Consider the following 18,529-nt stretch of genomic DNA (forward strand, 5'->3'; position numbering starts at 1 on the left):
TTGGGGGCCCAGGGCAAAGAGGTTCTGTTTTAATTTAATTTAATGAATAGTAATTGAGCACCTACTGTATGCTAGGTACTCTGCTAGGGGCCTGTCATTTAAAAAAAATTTTTTTAAAGATTTTATTTATTTATTTGACAGAGAGAGATCACAAGTAGGCAGAGAGACAGGCAGAGAGAGAGAGGGGGAAGCAGGCTCCCTGCTAAGCAGAGAGCCTGATGCAGGGCTCGATCCCAGGACCCTGAGATCATTATCTGAGCCAAAGGCAGAGGCTCTAACCCACTGAGCCTCACCCAGGCGCCCCGGGGCCTGTCATTTGACAAGAGAGATGAGTTGTACTGTTAGCAAGCGTCTCTCGTGTACATTGAGGCCACTTCAGGCTATCCTTGGGATGGCTGAGCTCTGAATTTACACCTTAGCATTGGAGGGTATAAGTGATGAACTGTCTGACTTTCCTCCCTAGCCCTAACCAGGGCATTGGGGAAGCTCTTGTCAGGCCCTTTTTTCGGGGGAGAGAATCAGTCTGTGGGTGGGCTCAGGGCCCAGCCTCAGCTCTGGATATGGAACTTTGCCGTACCCCTGTTCACCAGCTCCCAGGGATTCTCTAGCTAGGGCCTGGACTTTTCCAAGCCCATAGAAACTGGGTGAAACAGTTTCACTCTGGTAGTGGGGCTCAGGGCATGGTGGTGGGGGGCACAGCAGGGAGCGTGATTTTCCTGTGGCCTGTGAGGGCACTGTGGCAGATGGCATTTGGATAGCCTTGGGAACGTGTGCAGGGGTACAGAGCAGAGCCTCTCCCAGCACCAAAGTGACTTTACTGGGCTTGGGCCCCCCTGGGGTCGAGGGAGAGGTAGATGGACTCTGGGCTTCTCCACAAGATCCCCCGGTCACTGAGTCTGGATTCTCCCAACCCTCATCCTCCCCAGGGCCCTTGGGGAAGAGCTCACCCTGGGTGAAGATGGGGAAATTGTCATTGACGTCCTGAAGAGTGACCAGTACTGTAGCGGTGCCCGACTCCCCACGGAGGCCTTGGGCATCTCGCGCTTCAACCACGATCTCGTACTTGGCCTGCGTCTCTCGGTCCAGGGTTTTGGTTGTCGTGAAAATGAGTCCTGCAAAAAGTGTCCCAGCAGGAGCCCTGTTACTCGGAGGGTTTTTAGAAAACACTGGTGCATGGGCCCTATCTGGAGAGTACCCCTGACTTAAAATCTCCCAGGTGATTCCACTGTGCAGCCAGGGCTGAGAACCACTGGCCGGCCCGTCCCCCGCCCCCCACCCCGCCACCTTCACACCCAGCACTGCTGGGCCAAAGCTGCCCAAGGAGTCCGACCTGTGTGGAGCATGGTGTTGAGAAAGTGTGAGGGCACGGCTAGGCTTCGCGGGGGAGGAGTGCTGTGATGGATTAGTGAGGCCTGCCGTGATCGTCGGTTGTGGCGGTCTCTGTGCTGTGCTGTACTTGCCGTCCTTCCGAAAGATAGTGTGCCCTGGCCTGACCACCTGGACTTCTGTCTTGCCCTCCAAACTCAGTCCTCGCGGTTTTTAAAGTTACCCCGAGTGGATACTTACTATGGGCCATGTGTTCTCTATACTTTATTTCATTCAAACTTCACAGCTGCCGTGCAAAAGGGATATACATTTTCCCGTCTTCAGGGTGAGGGAACTAAGGCTCGCGGAGGTTAGTTGACTTGCCTAAGGTTTCCTTAGAGGGTGTGAGCAGCAGTAGCAGGACTGGGCTGGGAAACTGAATTGGTCCTTCCCTACACACAGAGCTGCTAACCAGCATTCTCGCTGCTTCTCGTGTCACGGCTTGGGTCCTGGTTTTGTTTCTTGGACTGGAGTCCATGTTTGGGCAGTGGTCTGCTTCCTTCTGCCCTCACCAGCCACCTCGTCTGAATGGGTAGAAGCAACCGTTTCCGTAGGATAGTGTGCATGGGTGGTAGGTGACACCTCTGTGACTAGGTCCCTCAGCTGCTGCACCCGGAGTATCCACCCCTACCCCGCCCCAAGCCAGTGCCCGCCCCGGAGGGTTAGTAACACAGACCGGAACCATCGATAGCAAAATGTTCTTCTCCCTTCAGGATCTGGTACATGACAGAGGCATGGTCTGCCACAGTGGGGTCATCTGCGTCAACGGCTGTCACACGGATGACAGAGGTCCCTGAGGAAAGAGCATCCAGGGGTTATTGCCTTGGGACTTCTAGCCCCTCGCCTCGTTCCCGGATGAGGACAGTTAGGGGGCCCAGGCTGTTCCCTGAACCGACCTCCCCCAGAGTCCTGGCTGGGAGAAAAGGCTGCTTTGTGTTCTTAGGAGCCTGCATGGGGGCTGAGCGCTGATCGTGCTGGAGGTCCAGCCTGGTCATCTTTGAAGGGGTCAGAGAGCGGGAGAAATGAGGGACGGGGCAGACAGGCGGGGTCATGAGAGTGGCAGTGGAGGACTAAGGAATGGGAGGGCGCCCTCAGGGGTGACTGCCACCTCTCTGTTTCTCGAGAACTCCAAGATCCCCATACTTTACAGGAAGATCTGTTAAGATCTCCCAGGTTCTTGGCTGGGAACCTTGGACCAAGCAGTGGGGAAGGGAGTCCTTTTCTGGTACCTACTAGAGGCTGAGGGTGGAATTGAGGAAGTAGTAACTTGGAGAGGCCTGGGGTACAGGCTGGTGCTGCACTTGGGGGTGAGGGCTGCGGTCCTCCCCCCTCCACTCCTGCGTGGCTCCTAGAGGTGACTTCTCACTGTGGTGGCCAAGTTGGTATTCTTCCTGGGTGAAGGCTATGCTTTTAGAGTGCTAGTCCGGAGTGGGTGGACTTTGCTCTGAAGAGTAGTGAAACGTGTGTCTCTGATGGTCAAGGCTCAGTCATGATCAGGATCAGGGCTCAGTCCATGATCAGGGTCAGGACTCAGTCCATGATCTGGACTCAGTCCATGATCAGGATCAGGGCTCAGTCCATGACGAGGGGCCAGGCCAGTGTTTCTTTCAAGCCACATAAAATAGCAGCTTCACTGAACTCACTAAATCCTGACCCCAGGCAGTGAAGTTGCGGATGGGAGAAGTGCCTTCAAGGCGGGGGGTGAGCAGGAGAGGAGGGGACAGTACAAACAAGGCACATACCCACAGCCGACATCTCTGGCACAGACGCGTTGAACAGCCGGTGGGTGAATACAGGCCAGTTGTCGTTCACGTCGTGAACTTTGATGGTGAAGCTGGAAGGAGACTCTAGGTTCTTGTTGGTATTCTTGTCTACCACTAGGGCAGTAAGGTGGTACTCAGAGATCTTCTCCCTGTCCAGCCTCTCGAAGGCATACACGTCCCCTGTGTCCTCACTGACCTGGAAGACCTTGCCCACGGACTCTCCTTTGAGCACATACTTGGCATTCTTGCGGTTCACACTCGATTTGATCTAGAAAGAAGAGGTGCCACGAGCTGAGGATGGGTGGGGTGGCTGTGTGCATGAGTCAATGTATGTAGGTACGTCGGTGTGTACGTGCACACCTGCATGGTCGTGCCTGTGTGTGTATATGTGTGTGGTGGGGCCAGGGACCCTAAATGTGGCACCTGCAGCTTTCACAAGCATCTCCGACTGGTTTTTAGTGCGTGTCCTCAGCCAGGTCCCTGCGAACACCACACCCTCGGGGCTTGCCCAGCCTGCTGCCCTCATATGCCTAGAACAGCACTCAGAACGTCGTAGGTGCTTACAAAAAGATTTTTGAGGGAAAGGGTGTACTTGCTGCCAATGGAAGGCAAGGGATATGCTGCCCCTTACTAGTCACTTAAGCTCTCTGAGTTGTGGTAACCACATTGCAAAGTGGAGATAATATCGCTTCTATATGTTGAGCTCCTCTAATGAGCAGAACGGTGCTTTCGAAAGTGAATTCCCGGAAACACTGATATCTTTTGCTGTTCCACACGAAAATTCAGTCCCAGAGAGCTGGGAGATGGCTGGCACCGGCTAGCCAACTTACATCTTTAGGAAGGTTTGTGAGCTGGTGTTAAACACAGCCATTCTTAAGTTTTATAAACTTAAGTTTTATAAACTTAACAATTAAATGAATCCTATTAAAAACAAAGATAGCCTACTCAAAATTCATTGCTTTCTCATGATCGTACTACATTTTACTGTGGTCTTGAGGTTATGTCTATGTGTTGAATGATGGAAATACCACACGGTGCGGTGTTAATACGTATCTTTTCACGACTCTGTCTTTGGTGCCATTAAGTTGGGACCTTGAAACAGACATGGTGAAAGTATTTACACATGGAAATGAACAAATGCTGTGAAGTGGGACTTTTTCTCCTGGAGAACCAGTTGTCAAACATTTATCAGCAAACCACCGATTCCAGTCAATTTAGTTTTGGGACGGTACATAAAGTGTTCTCTTCTTGGAGATTTACAATGTGTAGCCCTATAGAAGAAAACTCTAATGAGCTTTAACTCAGGATTTCCCATTGTAATAACATTTTTCCTTTGTAACACATAGTATTCGTGCCCTAGGGACTAAAATTTATTTTTTTAAGTAATTTTTTGAAGATTTTATTTGTTTATTTGAGAGTGAGAGAGAGAGAGCACGAGATAGGGGAGGGTCAGAGGGAGAAGCAGACTTCCCACTGAACATGGAGCCCAGCATGGGGTTTGATTTCTGGACCCTGAGATCATGACCTGAGCTAAAGGCAGATGCTTAACTGACTGGAGTCCCCCAGGCGCCCCAAGAACAAGATTTAGAAAAAGATGTACGTAAAGCCATTTGCACAAGCTCTCAATAAATACATGTTATTATTTATGGTGTATCCATATGTTAAAAGATATTAGGGTGGAAGTGCTAAACATTTCATTTATAGAATCTTAGAAACAGAGACTTTAAGGAACATAAGAGAATCATATTTCATTCATGTAAAGTTGTACTCTCATAGATGGTTAGAATATTCCAAAAAATGCAGTTCAATTCAATTAAAAATGTATTAATCAGTTGCCCAAAAGTTACCAGGCAGGGCACTGGATATACAGGGATAATCCAGACCCCGTTCCCACTCTCAGGGCTGAGACTCCGAGACAGGGCCATATGGGTCCAGGGAGCAAGAGCCTTGAGCAAAGGTGTCTGATGAGGAGAACCAAGAAGGAGTGGGTGTCAAGACAGAAGAGGGAGTGTCAAGAAGGGTGTGGTCAAATCCCGTGAGGCTAGAAGGCACCCCTAGGATTGAGCAGCAGTGCAACCCCGGAGCCCTGGTTGAGAGCAGCATCGGGGCCGGGGGGTGGGGTGGAAAGCCAGATGACAGCTTGGAGAAGAGTCTGCAAGATGAGGAAGTGGAGACAGGGAGTGAGGGCCTCTGCCTTGGGTGGAGCAGGGCCAGGAGGGCCTTGGTGTGCTGGGGCCCCGCAGGTTCATGAGGGGGTCCCAAGACCCAGGGGCCAGGATGTATGATGAACAGTGGGTCAGGAGGCAAGAAGAAAACGCCCCAGCTCTGCAGCCTGTGGCTTGGGGAACAGTGGGGATTCAAGGAGAAGGGACAGTCTGGGACTCTGTGCGAGTTGCTTTGGGTTAGTTGGTAGATCCAAACTTGGTTCTGGGCGGAGGGGCAGTGCATTAAGACCCATATGGGCAGGGGTAGTGATGGGGAGCGATTGAGCTTTGGCCTATTTTATTGGAATTCTGCATAAGATTCCATTGGAGTATAAGCTCCTTCCCTCCAACACTTTATTTAGAACAGTTTTAGATTTATAAGAAAATTGAGACGATAAGACAGAGAGTTCTCATGCATCCTGCTCCCAGTTTCCATGATTATCAATGTTTTATGTTGATGTTATGTTAGTATGGTGCCTTTGTTCTCATTAGTGGACCAGTACCCATACATTTGTAGTGACTGGGGTCCATCATTCATACTGATGCCCTCAGTTTTTGCTTCATGTCCTTTCTCGGCTCTCGGAACCTATTCAGGACACCCCATTACATCTAGTCATCATGTTTCTCTGGGTTCCTCTTGGCTATGACAGTTCCTCAGACTTACAGTGTTTTTGATGACCTTGACAGTTTTGACAAGTACTGGTCAGGTATTTTGTAGGATGCTTCTCTACTGGAATTTATCTGATATTTTCCTCATAGACTGAGAGTATGGGTTTCTGGGAGTGCGCGCGCGCTCTCTCTCTCTTTTTAAATTATCAGCATATTTGGATATAACTTCTTAATGCTGAAAGCCATGCTGACCCATATTTGTGGATTCAGAAGGCTGCTCAGGGCTCACTCCCATTGTCCAACCAGTCTGTAAACAAAGGCTCCGGACTGTGGCCTTGATAAACAGGGATTTCCTTCCCTCAGATTATGTCTTTGGGAGCTGGGAGGTGATCCTTGGAAACTTGTCCTTGCCTCTCCCAGGCACCCTGTTCCTTCCCAGGGTGGGGACTGCTTGTGGCTTCTCTGTCCCCTGGCCCCATGCCAGGTGCCAAGTGAACGCTCTTGGCGGATGATGGCAGGCCTGACGCTCTTCCTGCTGCTCGAAGACCCTTGGGAGAGGAGAGCCCTCAGAAGGTTTCTGAGTCAGGGCTGTGCACGATCCAGGTGGCTTCCGCTTTCTGAGGCCTCTCCCTTCCTCGCCCCGCAGATTTTCCTCGGGGCTGGCCGTTCTCATCAGTGGCTGATTCATGGCACAGTTATCCCACTGGGAAAGATGTAGGTGGGCTGATGACATTTTCCTCTGTGACGCAGAGTTCACGTTTGTGTTGGAAGTCAGGAACCCTGTGCTTTCCTGGGGTTGGTTCTCCTCGGGCTCTGTCCGAGTCTATTCATGTGACCCTAGTCAAGCATCTTTCTCTCTGAGAGGCCATCCCGAGGCATTGACATTTCCCAGCCATTCTAGGGAGCCTGAGGAGCCCATGGGCAGTCAGCCGGCTGGTCTGGGCAGGCTGTGTGTGGAGCTTCCCTGGCCGGCCCCATCCCCAGCTGCTGGGGCACCACCTTCCCTTCCCTGTCACCACCACCCGACCTTTCCCTTCGGTGTCGTGACCCCTTCCACCAGCTCTGTCTGCTCTACCACCGTTACCTTCACAGCCACCGGCCGCACCCTGCCAGCCGGGACAGCGTGTGTCACCAGCTGTCCCGCTGCCACCATCATCGTGGGCCACCGGCTGCTGATGCCGCACCTGCTCTGGGGCCCGAGCCTTACCTTGCCCACATAATGGGGCAGTGAGCTGTTTTTCTCCTCATCAATGTGCATCTGGTTCCAAATCCAGTCTCTCTTCTGGCGCTGGTGGGTGCGTAGCACGCCGGGGGGTTCCCTTCGGACAGGGCTGGGGTCTGTGGCCGCCACCACCAGCAGGTCCAGGCAGGTGCCCACCGAGGCGAGCAGCAGCACGAGCACCTGCATCTTCTGAGAGGCACCGATCTGGGGAAAGAGAGGGGACACCACCAAGGCGTGGCGGTCACTACTCTGGCGTGTGAGCTGCTGCCCGCTGCCGAGGGAACTTCCCTTATGTTCACTCTGCTGTCCTTTCCTCTCTGCTCATACCGGCAGAACCAGACGCCGTTCCTGCCTGCCCCCCCGCCCCCACTTGCTCCCAGGCTGGGGGAGGGAGGCAGACGCAGAAACCCCTTTTCCTGAAGTTCACGTGCGCTGGTGTGGAGGTGAGTGCAGGTGACCAAGGGACCCCCGGAAGGGCTGGACGGAAGGTTTTTCTGGAGGATAGGGTGTTGTGGTTGCTCCCAAGGCCCTGGGCTGTGACACCCCATAACCCTCCTTTTACACACAAGAGGTTAAGTTCCCACCGGAGCGAGTGGTGGGGCTGGGGATGGAGCCTTGGTGTCTGAGCTCAACAGCTCTCACTTGTCAAGTACTTATTACAAGCCTGACACTGTGCAGCAGCGCTTTACGTGGTGTATCATCTCATTTAATTCCCCTGGTTACTCTCGAAGTGGATTAATTATAACCCTCACATGACCGACGAGCCGAGGAGCAGAGGGGTTTAGTTAACATTCCTGAGATCCCAGACTGTGAGCCGCAGAGCGAGACTCGAACCAAGTCTGCCTGGCCCCAAAGGTCGTGTTTTCTCCCACTGCCCTCTCTTGTCCTCACAGCTGCTGTGGGGTGGGACTTCAAGACGCCTCAGAGCAAACATGCCTTCGCCACCCCCGCCAGCAGGAGAGCCCCTGTGGCACTCTTGCTTTGATGCTGTATTCAGAAAGTCCTTAGGAAACCCCAGTGTCTTAACCTGGAGGGTCAGGCCCTCACCAGGCCCAGAGCTCACAGTTGGTGATCAGTTTAGTAACTATTACAAAAACGGGAGGGGGGGAGGGCGGGGGTTTGAGAGGCTGGGCTCACAGGACTGGCTTCATAGTTTGTGGGGCCCAGTGTAAAATGGAAGTGGGGGGCCCTTTGTTCAAAAAGTATTAAGAATTTCAAGATAGAGACAGAAGAACATGAAAACAGGCCTTAAGCACAGGGCCCAGTGTGCTTGCGGACCCTAAATGGCGGCTCTTGGGACAGGAAATCAGCCTGGACCAGAATCTTGGGTCCAGAAATCACAGCCTGGTTTCATCCTGAATTCCAGGAAGGGGGATTTTTCCCCACTGCCCTATGGTGGGTGAAGGCTGTGACTCTGGTTATCATTGTGCTCTTTCAACCCTGACCCCATTAGTCTACTCATGCTGGGTCCCTGCGGCACTCATCTGTGGCTCCTGGGTAAGTTCAGGGTCAGAGGACATATGGGTGGGAGTGGGAACCAGGGTTCCTGCTTGGAGAGAGACAAGGACCGCAGGATCCTGGATAGGAGGCTTCCACCTGGGTTGTCCCCCATCTTGGCCTGAGGGAGAGCCTGGATTCTGTACATTACAGGAGGTTTGTAAACTCTAGTAACATTTCCTCTAAGACGCTGGCGCCAGGCTGTCCTCAGTGAGGGCCCAGGATGTCTGCGCTGGGCTAGCCTGGCCTCTGGGTCTGCTGATCTTAGCATCTGAGGCCCCTACCCTGTGGTCTCTGCTGCTGGCCCAGGAGGAAGCGGGCTCCCAGGCTTGGGTGGGACAGAGCACAGGAGCTTGTCAGCGAATGCATGGGCCATATGCCTGGGGAGAGGTTCTGGGTCTCAGTTTCCTCAGTTATGAGGTGGTGGAACTGAAGGAGGCTTGGTGTCTTTTGAGGGTAGGACATGGAGAGGGTGGTCCCTCTAGGTGGGAGGAAGGCAGTGATTAAAGATTTGGGGATGTTGGAGTGCTGGCCAGGAAGCTGGTCCTGACTCAGGGGACGTGGCCGGCATGCCCCTGCCCCAGCATTGCCAGACTCAGGCCTGGCGGGTCATTTCCTTTTCTGCCTACAAAAGAACTTCGATTCTTGGTTCTTTCTTCCTCCCAAGTGAGAAGTGACTCAAATATGAAAACGTAAAACAAACAGAAGTGAAACTGAGAAAAAGGGAGAGAGACTCCTCAGGCCTTTAGACAGGGTGGAGTGCGAACCCATGCCCTGAGACAAATGGGTACTGAGTACCTACTCTACGTGGGTTCCATAATGGGCACTGGGGTACAGCAGTAAGCAAGGCACATGGGATTGACCTCAGGGAGTGCACGCTGTAGTGGGAACACCAGGAAAATAAGCAAGTTAAGAAAACGCCAGCTAGTGTTATACTGGGGGGTGCAACTCAGAGAGAGGGTGGCTGGCTGAGGTCGGGGGAGGCCTCTCAGAGAGATGACACTTAAACCAGCACCTTAGTGTTAGTCTTAGGAGTACCAGGGGAAAGAAAGTCTTTCTAGGCAGAAGGACCAACATGTGCAAAGGCCCTGAGGTAGAAAAATGGGTGAGGTGCTTGAAGAACCAAAAGAAGCCCTGGGTCAGATAGAAATGAGCAACAAGAGGTGAGACATAAGAAGAGGTGAAGAGGTCAGTGTGGTAGGCTCAGGGAAAGCCCTCCAAAGATGTCTATGTCTGAATCCCTTGGAATCTGTGAATATGTTACTTTCTATGGCAAAAGGACTTTGAGCAGATATGATGAAGTGAAGGATCTTGAGAGAGGGCGGCGGTCCTGGATTATGTGCACCATGTTATGCATAATATAATTATAGTGTCCTTAAAAGATGAAGGCAAGGAGGTCAGAACCAGGTAAAAGGAGATGTGACAGTGGAGACAGAAATTGGCGTGGTGTGTGGCCACGGGCCCAGGAATGTGAGCAGCCTCTTGAAGCCAGAAAGGCTAGGAAACAGATTCTCCCCTAGATCTCCAGAGGAATGCAGCCCCGATTTTTAGCCCATGGAAACCCATGTCAGACCTGGCCCCTCCAGAACTGTAAGAAGAAAAGGAAATAAATTGTGTTGTTTCAAGTCACCATGTTTGGGGTAGTTTGTTGGCTCAGCCATTGGAAATGGGTACCGTCCGGTTGCGTGGGGGCAGCCTGGGGAGAGAGCTCTTCCTTAAGAGGGTGGGAGAGTAACGTGGTCTGATTTGCAGAGGTCATAGCTGCGGTGAGGAGACAGGCTGGGAGAGGGGAGACCCGGAGGTGGTGGTCACTGTCATCCAGATTGGGGTTAGGAGGGGAGGGCCCTGGAGTATGCTTCTGAGGTGGAGTGACTGGGACCTGCCGGGGCACGGGATAGAGGGGGGAGAGATGAAAAGTGTCCCTGGGCTGGTCCCCTATCCTGGCCTCTCCAAGCGCACCCCCATTGCAGCACAAGCTTGGGCCTGGTCCCAGTGTTGATGGCCCCCCCTGCTGCAGTCTCAAATCACAGCTCCCTCTCCTTCCTGGAGAATATCGAGCCCTGTCTCTGTCTTCCTTCCTCCCCAAGGCCGGCCACAAGTCACACGTGGATCTTTCCTCTTCAGGCTCAGGTGGCGCAGGGTGGTGGTGGCAGGCTCTGTGGGCTTCCTGCACCTCAGCCGCACTGCCTCGTCACTGCATGACTGTGCACAAGACGCTCTACCGCCCGGAGCCTTGCTTTCACCATCTGTACAATGGGAGCACTAGCATCCGCCTGTCAGAGTGGTTTTCAGGCCTGAGTTCCGAAGTAGTTGCAAAAAACACTAGCTAACAATGAAACCAAATGTGGACAAGTGCTCTGTGATGCAGGTTGGCTTCACCGAGTCGTCGAGTTACCATTTTTATTCCTTAACACCCAGTCATCCCGGCTCATAGGGCGGTGAGAGATGGAGCCAGGATGTGAACGGAGGCTGCCTTTCACCCCACATATTGCTCTCCCCGCTGCACCGCCTCCCTCTCTCTGGGACACTCACGTGTAATGATAATAAACAGCTGTCCTCCATGCTTAGCTTTCGGAGATGCTGCCTCATTTGGTTTTCATATTATTCCCAGGACGTAGGAATTACTGCCCCCATTTCCCAGAGGGAGAAACTGAGGCACAGAGACAAACATCTCAGAAGTGGCAGGTCTAGAACCCTTACCCAGCTCTTTTTCTGAATCCTGGGTTCCTTCCTCACCCAAACTCAGAGGGGCCTGAGGGATTTTTCTATCTAAAAAGCCACACTTATTTGGGTCTTTCACCTTTTGTGTTAGAAATTTGGCCTCCAAGATGGGGGCCAAGAGGAAGGGTTTTGTTGGTTGATTGTTTCTCCCCCTACTGCCGTGCCCACAGCTGGAAGCAGAATTACCCTTGGAGGTGTGGTCTGAGCTGCAGCTGGGGTCAGGCTTCCTTTAGCTCTTTACTTTGCTATAAGCTGTTTATCTTCACCAAGTTTTGGGAGCGATCAGAATGCTGCCAGGTGGATTTGGGGTATGACCGATGAGGAGAGGGTCCGAGGAGTTGGGAAGTGAATTCTCTGCTCAGAAGGCCCCAGCTGAGGAGCCCCGGGAACTTGCCTGACAACAGCCTTCAGGGGCAAGGGGACCTGCTTGGCAGCTCCACACAGAGGCCGGATGCCTGGCCTGGTCCCTGTCATGCAGGATTTGTGATGGGGCCCCACCCCTGGAGCCCTGCTAGAGGCTTTTGGGGGCAGCTCCAAAGGCATTCCTGAATGAGGGTGGGCCCCCTGTGCCCTCGGTCAGTCTGGGAAGGTCTGGGGGGCCCAGAATGAGAGGATGGGGTGTGTGGTCCAGAGTGAGCGGGCATGGAACCCAGGAGAAGGGGCCAAGAAGCCTCAGAGAATCTGGCAGACAGCGGGGCTCACCTATGCCCAGGTGGGAGGTCGGGGCCGTGGAAAGCTCTGGACTCCATGTTTTTGTCCACAGTGGGTGGGGCCCTTGATCCAGATGCCTGGGCTGAGCCTGAGGACTGAGGGGTGCTCTGAAGGTCAAGCCAAGTGTGGGGGCCTGTGCCTCATCTGCTCCTCTCACTTGTCTCCTGTGTGGGTCTGGGGGTGCTTGGTGGGCTTCTGGCAGCAGCCCAGCCTGCAGGACGTTAACACCCAGCAGGCTTGGTCACTGCCTCCCGGCCTCTGCACTTGGTGTTCTCTCTCTTCTGCCTGGATTTTAGTCCCATGTTCCCACGTTTTGGAAGCCTTCTCTAGAGCTCTGGGCTTACATAGGCACTTAACAAACATTTATTGAGCACCTGCTGTGGGCCCCGCACCAAACTACATGTGGGGAGCCAACGCAGTCTGTATCCCCATGGGGGAAGGATACTAACCATTTGTTAAAAAATACCCAGTTTTAAATTGTGTGGTGTGCTGATGGAGGAGGGTAAGAAGCTGGAGGTGGGGGCCGGCAGGCCCTAGATTGTTCTGAGGGTCTTAGTCCAGGTGGGAGTCTTACTTTTCTCTGACCTACTGTGGGACATCGGGCAAGCATCCCTTTGGTCCCTTTCTATTTGTGGCCTCCATCTGTCACCGAGGTTTGGTCTCAAAGGCGCTGTGAGGTCTACTCAGCTCTGTGAGTTTAAAAAAAAGACTTGGGGGACACAGCGGGAGACAAAGGGAGGGGAAAGGAAGAGCTGGAGCTGCTCCTTTTGTAGCTACATAGACCTTAGGAAGCCTGGACCCTGCTGGGAGCCTCTCAGTGGGCTGGCCTGGCAGGTGACCCTGGGCTAGCCTTGCCCCCAGTACCAGCAGCCCCCTGCTCCTTGACCTGACCAGAGCGCTGCTCAAGCCTGAGGTTTTAGGGACTGAGTCTAGGCCTGAAGGGGTTATCAGGCAGGGTGGAAGGCCCTTTGGGGTGGGGCAGGGAAAGCTTGCGGGTCAGGGATACACACATGACATCCTCACGCCACATGGACGCACAGCACCATCAACGGAGTCTTCGTAAGTACACACCCCTGTCCCGACTCACCCACCCTCCCCGAAGAGCGGCCCCTCTGCTTGCATGCAGTACACCCCCTCCAGCCGGGACGAGATCGGGCGGCTGAACTCAGCCCCAGGCAAAGCATCAGAGGGCGGACAGGACGATCAGTCCCAGCCCAACCTCCCACAGGCTCTGGACTCTAGCCCAGAGGCCCTGGGTCAGGGATTTGGGGCGAGGCTTTGGGAGGGAAGGCCCAGAACATGTGGGGGCTGTGCCTGTGGGAAGGGCGAGTGCTGGAGCCCCTGCTCCCTGTGTGGCCCTGGATGGCTCTTCTCACTGCTTTCGCACCCCACCACCTTGAGCCTCAGTCTGGGACAGAGATTGGAGCCAGTGATCCCCAGATTTCCATATTGTCCACTGAATGCCCAGCATTTACAGCTGGGCCTTGGCAGCTGTTAGATACTGGGAGGAAGAAGGGTGAGGCCCTAGGAACCTCGGGATGGGATGTTTTGGGGGACAGGATTGGGCACCTGTGAACTGACCCCTCGGGCTTTCTCCTTGTTTGTGGCTCTGTTCAGGCTAGGGACCTGCTCCTGTGGGTCCCAGACCTAATCTCCTTCCTGTAGGGTTTTGCTGACAGCTTCCCTCTTTCGACTCCCCTTCATGCTGACTGTGCTACTCCCCTGCTGACCACTCCTCCCTGGCTCCCCTACCCCACACCTTGCAGGATGAAGCCTAGTTCCTGAGCCTGGTTTCAGGGCCCAGCATGGCATAACCCCTGCCCATCCTGCTGGCTCTTCTCTCCCCTGTCTCCCTGCCCTTCCAGCCATGGGGAGAGCTAGACATTTCTGGAACACATGTGGCTCTTCCTCTCTCCAGCAGGCCCTTTGCACAGGCTGTTCCCTCTGTATGGAATGTGCTTTGCTGTGTCCCCTGGGTGAATGCTCTACTTCTTACCAAGCCAGCCTGCCTCTTTGATGAGGTCTGTTTGACTCCTGCCCTTAGCACAGCCTCTGCCTCCTGGCCTGAATGTCTCTGACCCCTGTGGGTTCTGGATCTAGGTCTCCACTTTGACCCAGCATCGTGCTACATGAACTCAAGGCCCTGGACCTTGAGGTGTCAGTGTCCCCACTGCTCCCTGTCAGCCTGCCTCGGGTCCCACTCTGGTCTTGTCACTGCTTCCCTCCTCACCTGCAGGATTTAAAATACAAATTCGCATACTTAAAGGCAAGACCTTGGGTGGTCAGAGCAGGTGCAACCCTTGGTATAGCTAAAAAGAATCTCCTCCCCAGATAGCATCACTAGTGGTTCATCATATTAGACATACCACCAGTAGGATTTTGATTTTTTTTAAAGATTTTATTTATTTACTAGAGAGACAGAGATCACAAGTAGGCAGAGAGGCAGGCAGAGAGAGAGGAGGAAGCAGGCTCCCTGCTGAGCAGAGAGCCCGATGCGGGGCTCGATCCCAGGACCCCGGGATCATGACCTGAGCTGAAGGCAGAGGCTTTAACCCACTGAGCCACCAGGCACCCCAGGATTTTGATTCTTTGAGGACAAGTTTCTTTATGTCCTCTGGTGAACACACTCCTATCCCTGTGCAAGAAACCTTTTATGTAGACCTGGCCAGACAGAGCTCACAGGTTGTCATCCCTTTCCATACCCATGGCAGACATCACTGATTACAGTATTACAGTATGTATTCCCACTGAACTTGACTCAGTCCCTGAATCTTCAATACAATCTTATAAGTAGATTCTAGCAATTCACCAGACTTAGTTTGTGATTTTGAACAATTTTGTGCTGGGTTTCTGGGCTCTAGGATCATCTAGTCTACCCCCTGTCTTCTAATGGGGGCAGCCCAAGTTTCAAGGAGACAACACCCCTCACCCCCCCAGCAGGGAGGTTTTTCCAGTCATCTTTGGGCTTCCTGACTTTGACTGAGGCTCTGAGGCAGTCATTGGGAGCAACAGAATGAGCCCCACATGCTTGCCTATTTGTACTGGCCGAGCTGCCCAAGAGCTGTGTAGCCTTAGGCCCTCCCTTGCCTCTCTGAGACCCAGATCCCTCATATGTAAAGGAGGCAACAGTAGCTGCCTCCCTGGCCAGGAGGATTAAATGAGGTCATCGGTGTGAAACCTGGTATACAGTAGGTGCTCAGGAGGTATGCAGTTGTCTTGACTCTTTGCTGCCCCCCCATTCCAGCCTCATGGCAGTGGGCCTGGCTGGCCAACTCACACCTGACTTCACTTCCTGGTTCTTCCCTGGGCCCACCTCCTATACCCCTCTGTTTCTCTCAGAAGGAAATCTCATTCACTGCCTGCCTGGCCCTGGGGTCCTTGTTTCCCCTCCTCCCAGTATCTGTGCCTGCCAGGATCTGACTGTAACTGTGACCCAAGACAGATACTCTGGAAGTCCCTGAATGAGTTTAGGGACCATTTGGTCCATCCCCTGCCCTAGAGAGAATAGAAGACTGAAGGCCAGAGAGCAGACCTAAGACCTCTCAGTATTCCTCCTCTAGGAAGCCTTCTGGGATTTTTCCACCCAATATCTGTTTGGACTAGGGTTAGGATGGACTTTTTAGAATCTCTAGCCAGAACCCAAGCTCCCCAGGGCAGGACCTGGCTCCTAGAACATTCCTTCCAGCATCATTTGGCTCCTGACTTATCCTCATGGCCTCTTCTGTGGCTTAAACTGTCAGGTTCAACCCTCCCTGACTTTTCCCCTCTCTGAGCTTCACTATGGAGTGTGGTGGGGCTATAGGGTCAGAAAGAGCTGTCCTCACTCCTAGTTTGCTTCCGTCTCATGCCCACTGTGTAAGCTGGGACTGCCTGCTTGGTCTCTTTCGGCATCCATGGTCCCCTCTGTCAAATGGGAATTCTTTTAGTAGCTTCAGGAATGGTGGGGAGGGGGCTGGTGGGGAGAGGTGCTGGAAGTAACTGGGATGGATCCCCGTAGGCAAGAAGCCCAAGATTTTTCTAGAGCGAGTGGCCGCTGTGTTCACCTTATGTCCCCGAGGCAGCAGCAGAGCTGTGAGTCAGCCAGCTTTGGAAGAAAATACATGTGGCTCCTCTGGTTTCCTGCCCCCACGTCCGGCCCTTGTTTCGCAGCACAATTGGTCAGGTTGAAACTGTAGGGTGGGCAGCTTAACCCCTGCCAGGCAAGCAGATGCCTCCTCTACTGCCTTACAGTGGTAAGCAGCAATTGGCAGGGCCGCCTGGGTCCCTTGGGGACCCCCTGCTGCCCCCCCAGACTGGGGCCCAAAGATGGCACGTCTCTGCTACTCCCCACCACCTGAAGGGGAGCCAGAGCCCCTGGTCCTGGCATTCATGGCCATCACTGTCGCCAGCCCTCCTGGCACTTCCTGCTCTAAAATTACCCTGTGGCCACGGCAGCCTTCCTAAACCCTCTGAGTTGCCCAGGATTCCTGCCTTCCCCAGAGTGCCCTTCTTCTCTTGTGGGGTCCTGTCTGTCCCCTTCAGACAGCAGCATTGTCCACGGGCTGGAGAACAAGCTCGGCCGGAGAGCTTGCCAGGGGAAGAGCTGAGCCCACAGCCTCTCACGTGCACCCCAGCCCCACCCCCCACCTGCTGGGGACTGACTGACCTCAGGGAACAAAAACTCGATGACATTCACAGCTCTGGGGTAACGGGCTACATTCAGCTGTGATTTCCTGATGACCCCCTTCCGTGAGCCATTCCTGGGCGTGGACACGTCCTCCTATAATTGACTCATGAAAAGGCTGCTTTCTTCTGGTTTATAGACGAGAAACCTGAGACATGGAGGAACTCCTTGGCCCTGGAAAGAGTCTGGGCTTTGGGGTGCCGATCCTGGTTCAGATCCCCACTCCCGATCTTACTTTGCCCAGTCCGAGTGGCCTCCCCTAGGAGCAGAGAAAGGACGCATCTAAACTCATGGGTTCGTTGGCGGTGGTGGAATCATGAGCTCCGTCTTTAGAACCTTTTATCCTTACCACCTCCAGTTCCCATAATGGCTGGCGCAATGAGTCCCTGTCTCCATTGTTCAGACGAGAATGTGGAGGTTTAGAGGTGCTGAGTAATTTTCCCAAAGCAACATGGGAAGGAGGGGTAGATCTGGGGATCTCACCTTAAACTGCCTGCCTTTAAGTCTTTTGGGGGGGCTTCCCTGAAATATGAGGGCTGTGGGATCTCAACCTTGGGGCATATGACTGTAGCTCCCATGGCTCTAAATTGGCCCCCGCGGTGTCCAAGGCAGGGAGGGGAGGGATCCATAGGCAGGGCCTCAGCGCTCAGAGCCAGTCCTCAGCATGCTGTTCTAAAAATGGGGGCAGTGGCTGACAGAGCCCTGGGCTCAAGGCTCCCTTTCTGGGGCTCCTCTCCTAATGCCAGCACAGAACTTGGGCAGGACGATGTCAGGCCTTGGTAAGCCCTCTCCCATGGGGAGAGGGCCTCACAAGGGGAGGCTAGGTCTGGTGCCCATCCTCGGCCTCTGATGGCAACTCAGACCGACTCCTGCCCTCTCCGATCATGGCGCCTGGAAGCCAGTGGGCCTTCAAGTCACACGGAGTTGGAGAGTCTCCCTGTGGGAGAGTACGTCCTCCTCCCCGGTCCTGAGAAGGCCCATTTGTGCCTGTGCCGCCACCACGAGTCGCACTCCCCTGGCCCTGCTCTGAGCCTGGAGGAGACCTGGTCTGCCCCCAAGGAATGGCTCTTCCCTGGGACCCCGATAACAACCGCACTATGCACGGGGAAGCCGAGCGCCCTCTCAGTTTGGTTTAGGGTGAAGTGGGGTGCGGGCTTTCGTCACTCACCGTGCTCGTGGGCTGAGAGGGGTCCTCGTTCCGTCCGACCTTCCTTCTGGGGCTGAGCTGCTGTGGAGTATGTGAAGCTCTGCCGATAGCCTTTGGAGGAGAGCCACACCCAGCCGACTCGGGAGGCCTGGCTGCTGCCCCTTCAGGTTTTCCAGCTGGCCCTGGCCCACTTCCCCCTGGGATGGTTTCCTGTTATTGTTCCTTTGTGAGGGCCGGGCTGGCTGCAGATAGGCAGGCTCTGCGGTGGGCGGCTACCTCGGCCCGGCCAGGCTCTCCCCACAGAGGCCTGGATCTGGCCCCGGATGCTCACCTCAGACCCTGGCCCAGGCCTCAGCTCTCGGGCCCTAGGCCCAGCACCCGCCAAGTTAGTTCATCCTCCTCGTAACCTTCAGGGCAGATGTCATCACCCCATTCTATAGCTCAGGGCACGGAGACTCTGAGTTTAAGGGGCTTTTCTACCCAGCTGGGGTGTCCAGAGCCAAAAATCCAGCCTGGGTCAGCTCAGGCTTAGACCCAGATCTTCCCAGGTGGCCCCCTGACATGCTGAGAGGGGTCACCTTGCAGGCGATGGGGAGGTTTCAGGGGCCTTGGGGGTGGGCTGGGTGG

The 18,529-nt window shown here is 54.1% G+C and overlaps 1 protein-coding gene across 1 annotated transcript in view; it reads right to left on the reverse strand.

Moving 5' to 3' along the window:
* CDH5 (cadherin 5) overlaps positions 1 to 18,070 on the reverse strand; it is a 39,262-nt gene extending 21,192 nt beyond the window's left edge. The window contains exons 1-5 of the mRNA XM_045988123.1: positions 17,924 to 18,070; positions 7,149 to 7,367; positions 3,108 to 3,396; positions 2,042 to 2,158; positions 948 to 1,112 (exon numbers count right to left, since the gene is read on the reverse strand). Coding sequence (XP_045844079.1) covers positions 948 to 1,112; positions 2,042 to 2,158; positions 3,108 to 3,396; positions 7,149 to 7,349 — 772 coding nt within the window. The 5' untranslated portion in view covers positions 7,350 to 7,367; positions 17,924 to 18,070. The remainder of the gene's footprint in view (positions 1 to 947; positions 1,113 to 2,041; positions 2,159 to 3,107; positions 3,397 to 7,148; positions 7,368 to 17,923) is intronic.
* Positions 18,071 to 18,529: the final 459 nt, after the last annotated feature.

Source organism: Meles meles, chromosome 19 (genome assembly GCF_922984935.1).
Source record: "Meles meles chromosome 19, mMelMel3.1 paternal haplotype, whole genome shotgun sequence".
Lineage (NCBI taxonomy): Eukaryota > Metazoa > Chordata > Mammalia > Carnivora > Mustelidae > Meles > Meles meles.